At 43.0% G+C, this 17,052-nt stretch overlaps 1 protein-coding gene across 1 annotated transcript in view; it reads left to right on the top strand.

The window, feature by feature from the left end:
- The window catches only part of LOC140491779 (uncharacterized), a 42,943-nt gene extending 29,170 nt beyond the window's left edge, over nt 1-13,773 (top strand). The window contains exons 6-9 of the mRNA XM_072590182.1: nt 10,001-10,111; nt 13,123-13,230; nt 13,311-13,354; nt 13,483-13,773. Coding sequence (XP_072446283.1) covers nt 10,001-10,111; nt 13,123-13,230; nt 13,311-13,354; nt 13,483-13,542 — 323 coding nt within the window. The 3' untranslated portion in view covers nt 13,543-13,773. The remainder of the gene's footprint in view (nt 1-10,000; nt 10,112-13,122; nt 13,231-13,310; nt 13,355-13,482) is intronic.
- Nucleotides 13,774-17,052: the final 3,279 nt, after the last annotated feature.

The following is a 17,052-nucleotide window of genomic DNA, read 5'->3' as shown; positions in this document are numbered from 1 at the left end:
TGTATCCTTTGCTCCCAATGCAGTCTCCTCTACATTGGGGAGACTGGACGCCTCCTCGCAGAGCGCTTCAGGGAACATCTCCGGGATACCCGCACCAATCAACCCCATCGCCCTGTGGCCCAACATTTCAAATCCCCCTCCCACTCTGCCGAGGACATGTAGGTCCTGGGCCTCCTCCACCGCCGCTCCCTCACCACCCGAAGCCTGGAGGAAAAATGCCTCATCTTCCGCCTCGGATCACTTCAACCCCAGGGCATCAATGTGGACTTCACCAGTTTCCTCATTTCCCCTCCCCTCACCTTACCTCAGTTCCAACCTTCCAGCTAGCACCGTCCCCATGACCTGTCCTACCTGCCTATCTTCCTTTTCACCTATCTATTCCACCCTCCTCTCTGACTTATCACCTTCATCCCCACCCCCATTCACCCATTGTACTCTTTGCTACCTTCCCCCACCCTCCTCTCTGACCTATTACCTCCATCCCCACCCCCATTCACCTATTGTACTCTATGCTACTTTCTCCACCCCCCCCCCCCCCCACCCCCCCACCCCCCACCACTCCTCTCATTTACCTCTCCACCCTGCAGGCTTCCTGCCTCAATTCCTGATGAAGGGCTTTTGACCGAAACATCGACTTTTCTGCTCCTTGGATGCTGCCTGACCTTCTGTGCTTTTCCAGCACCACTCTAATTCAGAAATGCTGACAGTACTGAGTCTGAGTGTGAGAGGGAACTGTAAACATGATAGATACTGGCATTCAGAGGCAGCTGAGATAATGGTATAGAGCAAGACAATGTGGAATTAATATTACTGAGCCTGATAATGTGTATTTCTGACAGTTTCTGATCCAGCATTTTTTATTTCCATTTCAGGACTCTGTTAACTTTTGAACATGCGGAGCAGAATTTAATATTGCTTGTTTGGTGATTTGTCTCATCACTGACACTTGTTCAAATGATTCCTTTTGACAGACAGTATAAGTATGCTCAAGTATAATTCTACCTTTTATTGGTGACATTCAATATTCACATAAAATGGTGGTTGGGGACGGTCCTAATCAACTAGGAGAAAGTGAGGACTGCAGAAACTGGAGATCAGTGTGGCGTTGGAAAGGCACAGCCATTCAGGCAGCATCCGAGGAGCAGAAGAGTCGATGATTCGAGCATAAACTTTTCATCAGGAATGTGGGAGAGTGGGCAAGGGGACTGAGAGATAAATGGGAGGGGGCTGGGGCTGGGGCAGGGGGAAGGTAGCTAGGAATGCGATAGGTAGATGACGGTGGGGAGTGGAGTGTGGTGCAGAAGGCGGGAAGGAAGATGGATAGGTAGCACAGTTCAAGAGAACGGTGCCAACCGAGGGTTTTAATCATGTCAAGCCATCAATCATTCATTATTGGAGGGTTATAGCTGTTAGCCAAGTGATATCTCAGTGAGTTTATCCAAAGTGTAGACAAGGAAGGCACTAGGTTTGGCTTTTGGATCCCAAAGCTAATTTGCTCATCTCAGGGCGGCACAGTGGCCCAGTGGTTAGCACTGCTACCTCACAGCACCAGGGACCCAGGGTACAATTCCTGGCTCGGGCAACTGTCTGTGTGGAGTTTGCACATTCTCCCCATGTCTGTGTGAGTTTCCTTCGGGTGCTCCGGTTTCCTCCCACAGTCAAAGAATGTTCAGGTTAGGTGAATTGGCCATGCTAAATTGCTGGTAGTGTTAGGTGAAGGGGGAAATGTAGGGGAATGGGTAGTATCTCCCACCCGCCCTCCTCCTCTAACCTTCTTAACGACTGCTTTTTTCTTTTAAGGTAAGAATTTTTATTTCTTTACTGGGGACTAGTTAAAAAATTTACTTCGTGATTTTTTTTGTGTGTATACATCAAGTCCTTACTTAGGGTAAAAAAAACTATAGCAGAGAGGTATCAGAAGGTATTCTAACTCATACTTGTACTAAGTAAGTAATTAACTAACTAAGCAGAGATGGCTGGGCAGGTGATGTGCTGTTGCTGTATGATGTGGGAGCTGGCTGATCCCATTGTGAACGGCAGTGACCACATCTGCAGCAAGTGTTGGTTGCTGGAAGAACTCCGGATCAGAGTTGATGATCTGGAATCTGAGCTTCAAACACTGCGGCATATCCGGGAGGGGGAGAGTTACCTGGACGCTTTGTTTCAGGAGGCAGTCGCACCTGGGAGATTAATTAATTTCCACTCAGCTAGTGATCAGGCACAAAAGAGTGTGACTGTAAGTGAGGCAGGTAGGGGGACCCAGAGTTCAGGAGTGGAGGAGCCTCAGCCCTTGACCTTGTCCAACAGGTACGAGATTCTTGCTCCCTGTTCGGATGAGGAAAAGGGCTCTGGACAGGATGAGCCAACTGACCAAGGCACCATGGTGCAGAAGGCCATTCAAGAGGGGGGAGCTAATAGACAGGTAGTGGTTATAGGGGATTCTATAATTAGGGGGACAGATAGTATCCTTTGCAAGCCGGATCAGGAGTCTCGCATGGTGTGTTGCCTGCCCGGTGCCAGGGTGCGAGACATCTCTGACCGGCTTGAAAGGATATTGGAGCGGGAGGGGGAGGATCCAGTTGTTGTGGTCCACGTTGGTACCAACAACATAGGCAAGACTAGGGTGGAGGACCTGTTTGGGCATTACGAAGCACTAGGCAGGAAATTGAAGCACAGGTCCTCAAGGGTCATAATCTCCGGATTACTGCCCGAGCCACGTGCCAATTGGCATAGGGACAAGAAAATTAGGCAAGTAAACACGTGGCTAAGGGATTGGTGTGGGAAAGAGGGATTCCACTTCATGGGGCACTGGCATCAGTTTTGGAACAGGGGGGATCTGTACCGTTGGGACGGTCTCCACCTGAACCGATCAGGTACCAATGTTCTGGCGAAGAGGATAAATAGGGTGGTCAGTAGGACTTTAAACTTCTGAGTTGGGGGGAAGGGAAAGTGAAAGCGACAGGGAGTATGGAGGTAAATGGAAAGATAAGCAGCAGGATAGCATGTTTCCAGGCGGATTTAAAATTGAGGCAGACTGAGAATGCAGAAAAAAGCAAGGATGACTTAGGACATATGACTTACAACATCTCTAATAAGGAAGTTAGCATTAAGGCACTTTACCTGAATGCTCGTAGCATTCATAACAAAGCCGATGAATTAATGGCACAGATAATAGTGAATGATTATGATGTAGTAGGCATCACAGAGACTTGGTTACAGGGGGGTCAGGACTGGCAGTTAAACCTCCATGGTTTTTCGACTTATCGAAAAGACAGAGAGGTGGGCAGAGGGGGTGGGGTTGCCTTGTTAGTTAAGAACAAAATTAAATCTATGGTATTGAATGACATAGCGTCGGATGATGTGGAGTCTGTGTGGGTGGAATTGAGGAACCACAAAGGCAAAAAAACCATAATTGGAGTTGTGTACAGACCTCCTAACAGTGGTCAGGACCAGGGACGCAACATGTACCGGGAAATAGAGAAGGCATGTCAGAAAGGCAAGGTTACATTGATCATGGGTGACTTCAATATGCAGGTGGACTGGGTAAATAATGTTGCTAGTGGATCTAAAGAAAGGGAATTCATGGAATGCTTACAGGATGGCTTTTTGGAACAGCTTGTCATGGAGCCCACAAGAGAGCAGGCTATTCTGGACCTAGTGCTTTGCAATGAACCAGACTCTATAAAAGATCTTAAAGTAAGGGAACCCTTAGGAAGTAGCGACCATAATATGGTAGAGTTCAGTCTGGAGTTTGAAAGGGAGAAGGCGAAATCTGATGTAATGGTGTTACAGTTGAATAAAGGTAATTATGAGGGCATGAGAGAGGAACTGACTAAAATAGACTGGAAGCAGAGGCTAACTGGGAAGACACTAGAGCAAAAATGGCAGGAGTTTGTAGGTATAATTGAGGACACTGTACAGAGGTTCATTCCCAAGAAAAGAAAGATTAACCGGGGAGGGATTAGACAACCTTGGCTGACAAAGGAAGTCAGGAAATGTATTAAAGAAAAAGAGAGATCCTATAAAGTGGCTAAGAACAGTGGGAAATCAGAAGATTGGGAAGGATACAAAAGCCAACAGAGGATAACAAAGAGTGTAATAAGAAATGAGAGGATCAAATATGAAGGTAGGCTAGCCAGTAATATTAGAAATAATAGTAAAAGTTTCTTTCAGTACATAAGAAACAAACGACAGGCAAAAGTAGACATTGGACCACTTCAAACTGATGCAGGGAGCCTAGTGATGGGAGATAAGGAAATAGCAGGAGAACTTAACAAGTACTTTGCGTCAGTTTTCACAGTGGAAGACATGAGTAATATCCCAAAAATTAAAGGGTGTCACGGGGCTGAGTTGAGTATGGTTGCCATTACAAAAGAGATAGTGCTAGAAAAGTTAAAAAGTCTTAAAATTGATAAATCTCCTGGCCCCGATGGGATACACCCTAGAGTTCTGAGAGAGGTTGCTGAGGAAATAGCAGAGGCATTGGTTGAGATCTTTCAAGAGTCACTGGAGTCAGGAAAGGTCCCGGATGATTGGAAGATGGCTGTAGTAACCCCCTTGTTCAAGAAAGGATCAAGGCAAAAGATGGAAAATTATAGGCCAATCAGCTTAACCTCGGTTGTTGGTAAAATTCTAGAATCCATCATTAAGGATGAGGTTTCTAAATTCTTGGAAGAGCAGAGTCTGATTAGAACAAGTCAACATGGATTTAGTAAAGGGAGGTCATGCCTGACAAACCTGTTGGAATTTTTTGAAGAGGTAACAAGTAGGTTAGACCAGGGGAACCCAGTGGATGTGGTCTATCTGGACTTTCAAAAGGCCTTTGATAAGGTGCCACACGGGAGACTGCTGAGCAAGGTGAGGGCCCATGGTGTTCGAGGTGAGCTGCTGGGATGGATTGAGGATTGGCTATCTAACAGAAGGCAGAGAGTTGGGATAAAAGGTTCTTTTTCAGAATGGCAGCCGGTGACGAGCGGTGTCCCGCAGGGTTCGGTGCTGGGGCCACAGCTGTTCGCATTATATATTAATGATTTGGATGAGGGAACCGGGGGCATTCTAGCGAAGTTTGCCGATGATACAAAGTTAGGTAGACAGGCAGGTAGTACTGAGGAAGTGGGGAGGCTACAGAAGGATCTAGACAGGTTGGGAGAGTGGTCCAGGAAATGGCTGATGGAATTTAACGTGAGCAAGTGCGAGGTCTTGCACTTTGGCAAAAAGAATATAGGAATGGACTACTTTCTAAATGGTGAGAAACTTAATAAAGCCAAAGCACAAAGGGATCTGGGAGTGCTAGTCAAGGATTCTCTAAAGGTAAACATGCAGGTTGAGTCTGTGATTAAGAAAGCGAATGCAATGTTGTCTCTTATCTCAAGAGGGTTGGAATATAAAAGCAGAGATGTACTACTAAGACTTTATAAAGCTCTGGTTAGGCCCCATTTGGAGTACTGTGTCCAGTTTTGGTCCCCACACCTCAGGAAGGACATACTGGCACTGGAACGTGTCCAGCGGAGATTCACACGGATGATCCCTGGAATGACAGGTCTAGCATATGAGGAACGGCTGAGGATACTGGGATTGTATTCGTTGGAGTTTAGAAGATTAAGGGGAGATCTAATAGAGACGTACAAAATAATACATGGCTTTGAAAAGGTGGATGCTAGAAAATTGTTTCTGTTAGGCGAGGAGACTAGGACCCGTGGACACAGCCTTAGAATTAGAGGGGGTCATTTCAGAACGGAAATGCGGAGACATTTCTTCAGCCAGAGAGTGGTGGGCCTGTGGAATTCATTGCCACGGAGTGCAGTGGAAGCCGGACGCTAAATGTCTTCAAGGCCGAGATTGATAGGTTCTTGTTGTCTAGAGGAATTAAGGGCTACGGGGAGAACGCTGGCAAGTGGAGCTGAAATGCGCATCAGCCATGATTGAATGGCGGAGTGGACTCGATGGGCCGAATGGCCTTACTTCCACTCCTATGTCTTATGGTCTTATGGTCTTATGGTTGCTCTTCGGAGGATCGGTGTGGATTTGTTGGGTTGAAGGGCCTGTTTCCACACTGTAAGTAATCTAATCTAATCTGAAGGAGTAAACATGAGATTGCTGGATTTAGGCACAACTGAATGAATTGAAGAAGGGACCACAAATTAGAGCATGTGATACCAATTGCTAATCATCTGTTATAGATCTGCATGTTGTGGGTGTCAGGTGAGGTACAACAAAGGCAGCGGCTTTCTACAGGTGAAATGCTGTTAAAATCTATCCTCTGGGCTAATGCATTTGGTGCGGTTGGGTCAGGTAGCTCATGCCAATGGAATGCTAACATTCAGCAGAAAGGAGTTGGCTAGAAGTTAGGTAATGCTTTCTGTATAAATTGTTAAAGTCGGTAAACTGATCATTTGGCTGCTTCATTAAACTGTGTAAGAACCCACTAAATTCTGATTGATCTGTTGGGTTTTGGCACCATGCCATTCCGAACATCACCTGTTCACTCTGTCAAAGTGAAATAATCTCTTACTTGAACAGAGTCAATTTCCTTCTTTATTACAACATTGAGTCGATTTCCTTCCTTTGGTGAGCTTGGACTTTTTGGGTGGAATCAGCCACAATGGCTTTATTTCAGCATAGACAAGTTGGACCGAAGGGTCTGTTTCCATGTGCACATCTCTATGACTCTAGAAGCTGTATTACATGATATACTGTGCTTAGCTTTGCTAGACCTGTGTTCAACTGTGGGATATCAGCTCTGCGGTTTCCAGGCTGATTATCTTAGAATTTCATTTCCTCCACTGAAAGGCCACCTTCCTGCTCCAGACTGAGCGACACTGATTCTAGGTTGCACACAATGGGCTAGATATTATGTGTTCGAGGAGAAAGTGAGGACTGCAGATGCTGGAGATCAGAGCTGAAAATGTGTTGCTGGAAAAGCGCAGCAGGTCAGGCAGCATCCAAGGAACAGGAGAATCGACGTTTCAGGCATAAGCCCTTCTTCAGGAAGAAGGGCTGATGCCTGAAACGTCGATTCTCCTGGTTCCTTGGATATTTTGGTGATAAGGAAACACATCTTTTTGGTTTTAACAGTGCAGAAAGAGACCTGACAGCTCATTATGTCTGTGCCAATCATCAAGCACCTATCTACTCTAGACTGATTTTCCAGAGATTGTCCCTTAGCCTTGTACACTACGGCTCTCCGAGTGAAGATTTGCTTCTTCAATGTTGCGATGGTCCCCGTCTTTACCATTCTTTTGGGCAGTGAGATCCATATACTTATCACCCTCTGAGTGAGAAGAAAATATTCTTTAAATCCATTCTAAACCTCCTGCATCTTACTATAAATCGAGCCCCCTGGTTACTGATTCTTCTACTTCAGAGAAAACATCTACCTATCTATCCTATCTATCCCCCTCATAATTTTGTACACCTAAGCTAGATCCTCAACTTTCTCTGAGGAAAATAACCTCAGCCTATCTGGCCTCCCTTCATTGTTCAACCACTTCTGCCCAGGAAACATTCTGGTGAATCACCTTTGCAGCCCCTCCAGAGCAATCCCATCTTTCCTGTAGTGTGGCGATCAGAACTGTAGCTATGGTCTGACTAACATTTTTTTTATAGTTCCATCATAACCTTCCTGATTTTGCATTTAATGTCTTGACTAATAAAGACAAGTATCCAGTATGCCTTGGATGGGTTTAGCTCCAACAATATTCATAAGCCTGCTTGATGGCACACTTGTCCACTCCCTCCACCACTGACACTCAGTGGCAGCAGTGTGCACAATCTACAAGATGCACTGCAGCAATTCACTAAAGATCCTTAGACAACACCTTCCAAACTCATGACCATTTCCATCTAGAAGGGCAAGGGCAGCAGATGGGAGCACCACCATCTTCAAGTTCCCAACCGAGCCACTCACCATCCTGACTTGGAAATATATATATCTGGTCCTTCAGTTGGGATGTTAAAGCTGTACAAGACATTTTGGAGGCCACTTTTGGAGTACTGCTTACAATTCTGGTCACCCTGGTGTACATAAGAACATAAGGACTAGGAGCAGGAGTAGGCCATCTGGCTTGAGCCTGCTCCACCATTCAATAAGATCATGGCTGATCACTTTGTGACCTCAGCTCCACTTACCCATCAAAACCCTTAATTCCTTTACCGTTCAAAATATTATCTGTCTTAGCTTTAAAACCATTTACTGAGGAAGCCTCAACTATTTCACTGGACAGGGAATTCCATAGATTGACAACCTTCTGGGTGAAGAAGTTCCTTCTCAATTCAGTCCTAAATCTGCTTGCCCTAATTTTGAAGTTAAGTCCTCTTGTCCTAGTTTCACCCGCCAATGGAAACATCTCTACTTCTATCTTTTCTATTCCCTTCATAATTGTATATGTTTCTCTAAGGTTCCCCTCATTCTTCTACATTCCAGTGAATATAATCTCAGTCTATTCAGTCTCTCCTCATATGTCAATCTACTCAACTCTGGAATCAACCTGGTGAACTTCCTCTCCAGCTCCTCTAGTGCCATTACATCCTTTCTCAAATAAGGAGACCAAAACTGTAAACAGTACTCTCGGTGTGGCCTCACCAGTACCCTATACAGGAGCAACTTTTAAACTCACAGTGAAGGACAAAACTCCATTCTCTTCTTAAGTACCTATTGAGCCTGCACACCAACCTTCTGTAATTCATGCACAAGGACACCCAAGTCCCTCTGCACAGCAGCATGCTACAACTTTTTACCATTCAACTAATAGTCCTTTTTACTGTTATTCCTCCAAAAATGGATAACTTCACATTCAATAACATTGTACTCCATCTGCCAGGCCTTTACCCACTCACTTAAAATATCTATGTCCCTTTATAACATTTCACAGAGTTTTGCACACTTTGTTCTACCATCATCTTAGTGTTATCTGCAAATGTTGACATACTACATGTGGTCCCTAACTTCAAATCGTCTATGTAACTTGTGAATAATTGCTGTCCCTGAGGCACATCATTAGTCACTGATTGCCAGCCAGAAAAGCACTCATTTACCTCCATGCTTTGCTTCCTGTTAGTTAACCAAACCACTATCCATGCTAATACATTGCCCATTGCATCTTTATCTTATGCAGCAGCCTTTTGTGCATCACCTTGTCAAATATCTCTTGGAAATCTAGATGTACTACATCTACTGCGTCTCCATTGTCTATTGTGCTCATAATGTCTTCATAGAATTTGAATAGCTTAGTTAAGCATAACCTGCCCTTCATGAACCCATGCTACATCTGCCCAATGGGACAATTTCTGTCGAGGAATCTTGCTATTTCTTCCTTGATAATAGACTCAATTATTTTCCCCGCTACAGAAATTAAGCTAACCAGTCTGTAATTCCATATATTTTGTCCACCTCCTTTTTTAAAAACAGTGGCATCACATTTGCATAGGAAGGATGTTATTAAACTGGAAAGGATGCCAAAAGATTTAAAAGGACTGGAAGGTTTGAGTTATATGGACAGGCTGGGTAGGCTGGGACTTTTTTTCCTGAAATGTAAGAAGCTGACCTTATTGAGGTTTATAAACTGAGGGATGGAGATACAGTGAATAGCCAAGGTCTTTTCCCAAGAGTAAGGGAGTCTAAAACTAGAGGGCATAGGTTGCAGGTGAGAGGGGAAAAGGGATGCGAGGAACAGCTTTTTCACACAGAAGCTGGGGGCATGTATGGGGTGAGGTGGCAGTGGAAGTGATGGAGCTGAGTACAGTTACGACATTTAAAAGACATTTGGACATGTTCACAAATATGTTGCTAGTTCAGTTTAGAAAACCTGGTCGACATGGACAAGATGGGCCAAAGGGCCTGTTTCTGCGCTGTACGACTCTATAATGTATGTTGTATCTGACTAGCATATTACATCATTAGAACTAACCCCTTAAACTACAGTTTGGATTAATTGTACAAGTCTTAATATCTATTTCATTGATACTCTTTTAACTAAATAGTAATTATTTGCTTTATTTTCAGAAAAGAATCAATTTGCGTATTTGAATTATATTATCATTTTTGCCACCCTTGTGCTACTTCCATGTTTCATTGCTGCTATAATGCGGTACTTCAGGATGATCAATGGGCCAGGTAAGAGAAATGGGTGTCTGTAGATGAATCAAGCATTGAATACTAAACAGAAACATGATGAACACATTAAGAACAAGGGATCATTACTTACCATTTCATTGAAGAGCTTACATGATTCAGATATTTTTAAGTGACTGCAATGAAGCATATGCCATGCAGAAATGAGCAGGTGAAGATGCCACACAATGCTAAGGAAATAGTTAACCTTAGAATCAAGTCAGATCCAATTTTGCTGAAGAGAAGAGAGATGCAGACTTAGGGCACTCAGAATTTAAGAAAAAGGTGATTTTGATGTACTAGCAATTGATGCATGTGTTGGACTACCAGACAGATTCCCAAACCTGCTTAGGTTTATGGGTGGCATGGTGGCTCAGTGGTTAGCACTGTTGCCTCACAGTACTATGTACTCTGGTTCAATCCTGTTCTTGGGTGATTGTCTGTGTGCAGTTTATATGTTCTGTGTCTGCGTGGGTTTCCTCTGGGTGCTCTGGTTTCCTTCTGCAATCCATTGCAGGTTGGATGGATTGGCCATGCTAAATTGCCCATGATGTCCAGGGATATGCAGGCTAGGTGGAGTAGCTGTGGGAAATGCAGGGTTACAGGGATAGGGTAGGAGTGTGGGTTAGGCTGAGATGCTCTTTGAAAAGTCGGTGTGGACTCAATTGGCTAAATGACATGCTTCCACACTGTAGAGATTCTATGATTCTATTGCCATTGTATGTGACTTGAAAGTCTCCAGTCAGCTATCTCCATTTGATCAGCTTGATTACTTCAATAAACTTAGAAGCTCAAATCTCACCCTGTCTCCAGAATAATTGAATGCAATGGTCAATGCAAGCTGTGAACTCACAGATTTTGATTTAACCAGTTCCCCTGACTTCCACAGGATAGAGAGAAAATAGAAGATTTGTGTACCTTGTGTCTTTCACTGTGTCCCACACCTACACACACACAATATGGGTGCTGGGGAAAAAAATAAGCACTACTGCAGTTAGGCGATAGTGTGAATAAAAAGAAGAAAATAAAACCGGAATGTCAGAAAAGAAGAAAAGAAAGAGAAAATAGATATGGTTTCATTGTTTTATTTGGATGATTGATTTCTTGGAGCACAGACAGTTATACTTTGAGAACAGAACTTAATGCCTTCTTTCAGGGTAACGTATCTGTACTTGCATGGTCATCTGAACAGCAAACTGTTCTGGCAAAGACAAAGTTGTGACATTCCACACCTGAGAGTCCCTGACTATAAATCTTCTATGAACCAATTAGCTCTTCCCCAGTATTGCAGCCACTAAAGGCAGGAGGGCGGGGTGTAGAATTAAAATAGGTGAAGCAGCATTTTAATTGGTCTTTGTAGCGATTCAGATCATAGAGTGAGAAATACGTCTCTCTTTAAGCCACTAAATCCAAAGAATGTGTTTCCTGCACTTGCTGTTGAACTAGCAAAATAGTTAATATTAATGTCATTTCTGTGGGAGATAATAATTGGATAGAAAGACTGGGACATACATTGGGCATGTTTAACCCAGAAAACCGCAGATTGTCTCTCGAAGGTTCACTGGTAAATAAAAAGGCTACCAGAAACTGTTGGACTCCTATCACTTTCTTGAAGAAAGTGATGGGACACATGCATGAAAAAACCCCACTGCCCTGTGGGCGAACACTTTAACTCCCCATTATCACTCCCCATAGGACATGCAGGTCCTGGGCCTCATCCACCACCTCACCCTTACCACCCACCACCTAGAGGAAGAATGCCTCATCTTCCACCTTGGGACCCTGCAACCACACGGGATCAATATGGATTTCACCAGTTTCCTCATTTTCTCTCCCCCCACCTAATCCAAGATCCAACTTTCCAATTCAGCACTGCCCTCTTCACTTTTCTTACTTGTCCATCTTCCTTCCCCACCTATCTGCTCCACCCTCCTCTCCAACCTATCACCTTTACCCCCCCTTCATCTATCTATTGCATTCTCAGCTTCCTTCCCCCCAGCCCCACCCCACTCCCATTTGTCTCTCATGCCCCTTGGCCAACAAACCTCATTCCTGATGAAGAGCTTATGCTCGAAACATCAATTCTCCTGCTCCTCGGATGCTGCCTGACCTGCTGTGCTTTTCCAGCATCACATTCTTTGACTGCTATCACTTTCTTGACATTCAAAATCACTTCAAAAAATCTCTCCTTCATTTTTCTGAATAGCTGGGTTATTCCAGTACATTATCATGCAGATCCATGCAGCACTGAGCAAATCAAAAAGACTATAGAACACTCTTCTTAATCTTATTTTATGTCTCACATCAGTATATCAGTGTACTTACAGATATATTATCATCACTGTGATTATATCATGTGATCTGAGTATATAAGGGTCTCAGATGTCATTTTAACTTGGGACATCTGAACCATGAATAATGGAAGTGTGCTATTCTTTGTAATTAAAAAGCTTAGTATTAGCCTGAAAGGTTCCTGTGAAAGTCGTGTTTATATAATTCAGTGACCTATAATAAACATCTGTTGGATCTTTTAGTAACACCTTAACATCCAAGTTTATTGTATTATGAAGGATAACATAAGAATTGCCACATCAGATAGGCTACCCTGCTGGAATTAAAACCCACAATACCTGAGTTATGGTGTCCTGAAATCCCAATCCCTATATGAAGATTTCAAGTGTTTGTTCCGTTAAGGCTCCAGATTCTTTAGTTGACCATCAGATTCTGTTGAATCTGTTAAAAGCCAAGCATATGAGGAATAGTGCCCCTATTTATTTTGTCTTCCTGGAGTTTCCATGACTCTTCTGTCTAAGTTAGAACAGATGAGTGACAGAGTAAATTGACTCTTGTTCCCAGTTGGGTAACAGGAAAAAGGCAGATGGGTACAATAATCTAAAAATCATGTTGTTCACAAGTCTTCAAACCTTGAACCAAAAGCTGACAGCGATAGAAAACTTTAATGATATTTTTCCAACATTTCACAACTCTCGAATTGTTTCACCTCTCCTTCACAGCTAATGAATGTCAAAGCGAACCCGACTTTGGTCATGAAATTTCAAACTCTGAGCCAATTGCAGAAGAAATTCATTATGCTTCTGTAATTTTTCAAAAGATGCGTCCAGGTAAATAAGAAGATATATTTTGACATTTTGTAATTTTCTTCCATACCTGACTTCACTATTTAATTGTCCTTGTACCAAAGGTCATACCCTCAATGAACAATCTGATGACCAGCCTTCAGAAGAGGTAAGTGGATAAGTGCACATGTTAAACTTATTATAATCATTCAGCTAAAGCCTTAGAATATTTTTAGCACAATAAACTGAAAGTGTGAAGTTGCAGTAGTGTAATATCTGCTTACCATATTTCCTTAGATTCCAGGAACTTCAGATGGAAATGAGTCATCCATAATCTATAGTACCATTGTTGCATAGGACATGCGAATTCACATGTGGATATTGAAAGAAGACAAAATGGAAGAGACTTTTTTTGTCAAAATGTGGCTGATTATCACACAAGTAATATCTGTTTGGATATTATCTTTTGATTTCAGAGTGACAGTAAAAAAAGACATCTGTATGAAAGGTCCAGCAATGTTGTCATTTTCAACTAAGTATTTGTCACATTGTTTGAGCTGATATAATATCATGTTACACAGTAAAGATCTCTATGGTACAACAGGTTTTTTGCATTTTTCTTTCAACACAACTTGCTTAAGACTGACTCTTGATAAGGTAAAAACAATGACTCTTGATAAGACCTGTCCTTTCAGGAATGTCTGAAGAAAACAGCAGGGGAGAGGTAAAACATAGAAAAAACCTATCAACTAAATTTGCTAGATTTACTGTACAATAGTCCAAGTCTCTGTATAATCATACTCTGCAGCAATCTGGCAAAGATTATCGCAGACACATTTGATGGACATTCAGATTAGATTAGATTCCCTAAAGCGTGGAAACAGGCCCTTTGGCCCAACAAGTCCACACTGACCCTCTGAAGAGTAACCCATCCAGACCCATTTCCCTCTGACTAATGCACCTAACACAATGGGCAATTTAACATGACCAATTCACCTAACCTGTACATCTTTGGCCTGTGGGAAGAAACCCACACAGACACAGGGAGAATGTGCTAACTCCATACAGACAGTCACCTGAGGCTGGAATCAAACCTGGGTCGCTGGTGCTATGAGGCAGCAGTGCTAACCACTGAGCCACCGTGCTGCCCCAATTGAATACAACAGTGTCGACCATAATAGGAACCCTCTGACTAGCTGCTCTCCACATTTTCTGCTGTTAAAAATATCATTTGCCAAGAGATTAAAACCTACAAGCTGTTGGAATCCATTCATGCTTCACTTCACTTTCCCACTCCATAATAACCTGATCAGCTTACCTTCCATTCTGGTGCTCCATATGGAGCAAGGATCACCTGCAAAATCTATCAGCAGACATGCTTTAGTTTGGGGATTGGAAACAATATCAAGCTCCTTGTGACAGACCCCATCTGTCAAATGGGAGGAGCTGCGCTTTTCCAGCAACACATTTTCAGCCCATCTGTCAAATGATCTACCTTTGCCAGTGATTTGCCATGTTAAACTGATTCAGGACAGGCCATGGCCCTGTGCAGCCAATCTGCATTACTGGGCCTCAATACATTTCCCTTACACACTTGCGGAGGAACTGAAACAGCACTGCATATTCCAGAGGAACATATCTTCTACAGAGTAAGTGGTGGACTAATCATACCTTAAACTAAGAAATGAGGAAGTTATGACTTGGCTTTGGGTTTTTGTATTCACTAAATAAATCAATAAACCCTTGAAAGTTAGGGTCTGTACTTCGCCACCTGGAAGTGTGATAGAGGTAAGTTCAGTGGAAGCTTTCAAGAAGATATTCAGGTTTTATTTAAGTAGAAATAATGTGTAGGGTTACAGGGAAAAGACAACAGGTTGACTCTAAGTCAAAATACTTAGAGAGTTGGTGCAAACAAGATGGACTGAATGTCTCCTGCACTTTAAGAATTCAATGATTCTGATTCTGGTAGATTAAATAGACAGAAGGACTAGTAATGAGAGGATACAGATTCAAAGTTATTGAGTGATAAACATATGTGATATCATAGATTCATAAATTCATAGAAAAGTACAGCACAGAACAGGCCCTTTGGCCCATCATGTTATGCCGAGGTTTAATCCTAATGTAAAATATAGTAACTTTACCTATGCACCCCTCAACTCAGTGCTATCCATGTGTATGTCAAGCAGTCACTTAAATGTTCCCAATGACTCTGCTTCCACCACCATAACTGGCAACACATTCCATGCATTCACAACTCTCTGCGTAAAGAACCTACCTCTGACGTCTCCTTTATACCTTCCTCCTAATATCTTCAAACTATGACTCCTTGTACCAGTGTTCTTGGGCCTCTGCTCTTTGTAGTTTTTATAAATGATTCGGATGAGGAGGTTGAGTGGCGGGTTAGTAAATTATAGTTGACACAAAGGTTGGAGGTGTCGTCGATAGTATAGAGGGCTCCTGCAGGCTGCAGCGCGACATCGACAGGATGCAAAGCTGGGCTCAGAAATGGCAGATGGAGTTCAACCTGGATAAATGCAAAGTGATGCATTTTGGAAGGTCAAACTCGAATGCTGAATATAGGATTAAAGATAGGATTCTTGGCAGTGTGGAGGAACAGAGGGATCTGGGGATGCAAGTACATAGATCCCTCAAAGTTGCCACCCAAGTGGATAGGGTTGTTAAGAAAGCATATGGTGTTTTGGCTTTCATTAACAGGGGATCAAGTTTAACAGCCATGAGGTTTTGCTCTACAAGTCTCTGGTGAGACTTGGAATATTGTGTCCAGTTCTGGTCGCCCTACTATAGGAAAGATACAGAGCTTTGGAGAGGGTGCAAAGAAGGTTTACCAGGATTCTACCTGGACAGGAGGGCTTGCCTTATGAAGAAAGGTTGAATAAGCTCAGACTTTTCTCTCTGGAGAGAAGGAGAAAGAGAGTGTTCAAAATATCATGCAGCCAGTTTGATTTAGTTTGGAATTCACTTCCTGTAAGATTGTAGAAACAGATTCAATAACAATTTTCAGAAGAGAATTATTTGAATGTTTGATAAAGAAATATTTGTAGAAATGTCCATGATCAGTACCATGTGTCACCATTTGCTGCTATTTACTGGACAATCAATGACTTAACGTCCTCTGGACATCTCACCTCTACAGCTTCCCACAGCACAGTTCTCCAAACTACACAGTCCACTTCTACCTACTCCCTAAAATTCACAAACTGGACTGCTCTTACAGGCACGTTATTTCAGCATATTTTTACCCTACTGAACTTTCTCTTTCTTGTCTTGACTCTATATTCTCTCCCCTCACCCAAACTCTTCTCACGTATGTCCTTCTGATGCTTTATGGTGATTCACAATTTCCAGTATCCAGGCCCAATTTTTTAATCATGGCCATCCAATCTCATTACATACCCATCCCTCATCAGGATGGTCTGAAGACTTTGAGTGTTCCTCTCAGGGGTGCCCATCCATGATGATTGTCCTTCACTTGGCTGAGCTAGTTCTCACTCAAAATCATTCCTCCTGGAACTAACTCTATTATCTCCAATTCAAAGATGAAGTTATGTGTACTCCCATAGATCCCAGTTCGGTCTGTCCCTTTGTGGGTTTTGTGGAATATTCCTTCTTCCAGTCCTACCCAGGTTCCCGCCCACTGCTCTTTCTCAGTACATCAATAACATCATCAATGCTTCTCCCTGCTCTCATCAGGAATTGGAAAAATTCATTAGTTTTGCTGTCAATTTCCATCCTTCTCTCATCTTCACCTGATCGATATCTGACTCATCCCTTCCTTGACTGCACTATTTCCATTTTTGGGTATAGGCTAATCATCTATATGCCCACAGGCTCACTGACTCTCAT

The sequence above is a fragment of the Chiloscyllium punctatum genome, chromosome 20, assembly GCF_047496795.1.
Source record: "Chiloscyllium punctatum isolate Juve2018m chromosome 20, sChiPun1.3, whole genome shotgun sequence".
Lineage (NCBI taxonomy): Eukaryota > Metazoa > Chordata > Chondrichthyes > Orectolobiformes > Hemiscylliidae > Chiloscyllium > Chiloscyllium punctatum.
Note: the sequence above shows the minus strand (reverse complement) of the source record. Positions and strands in the feature narration are given on the sequence as shown.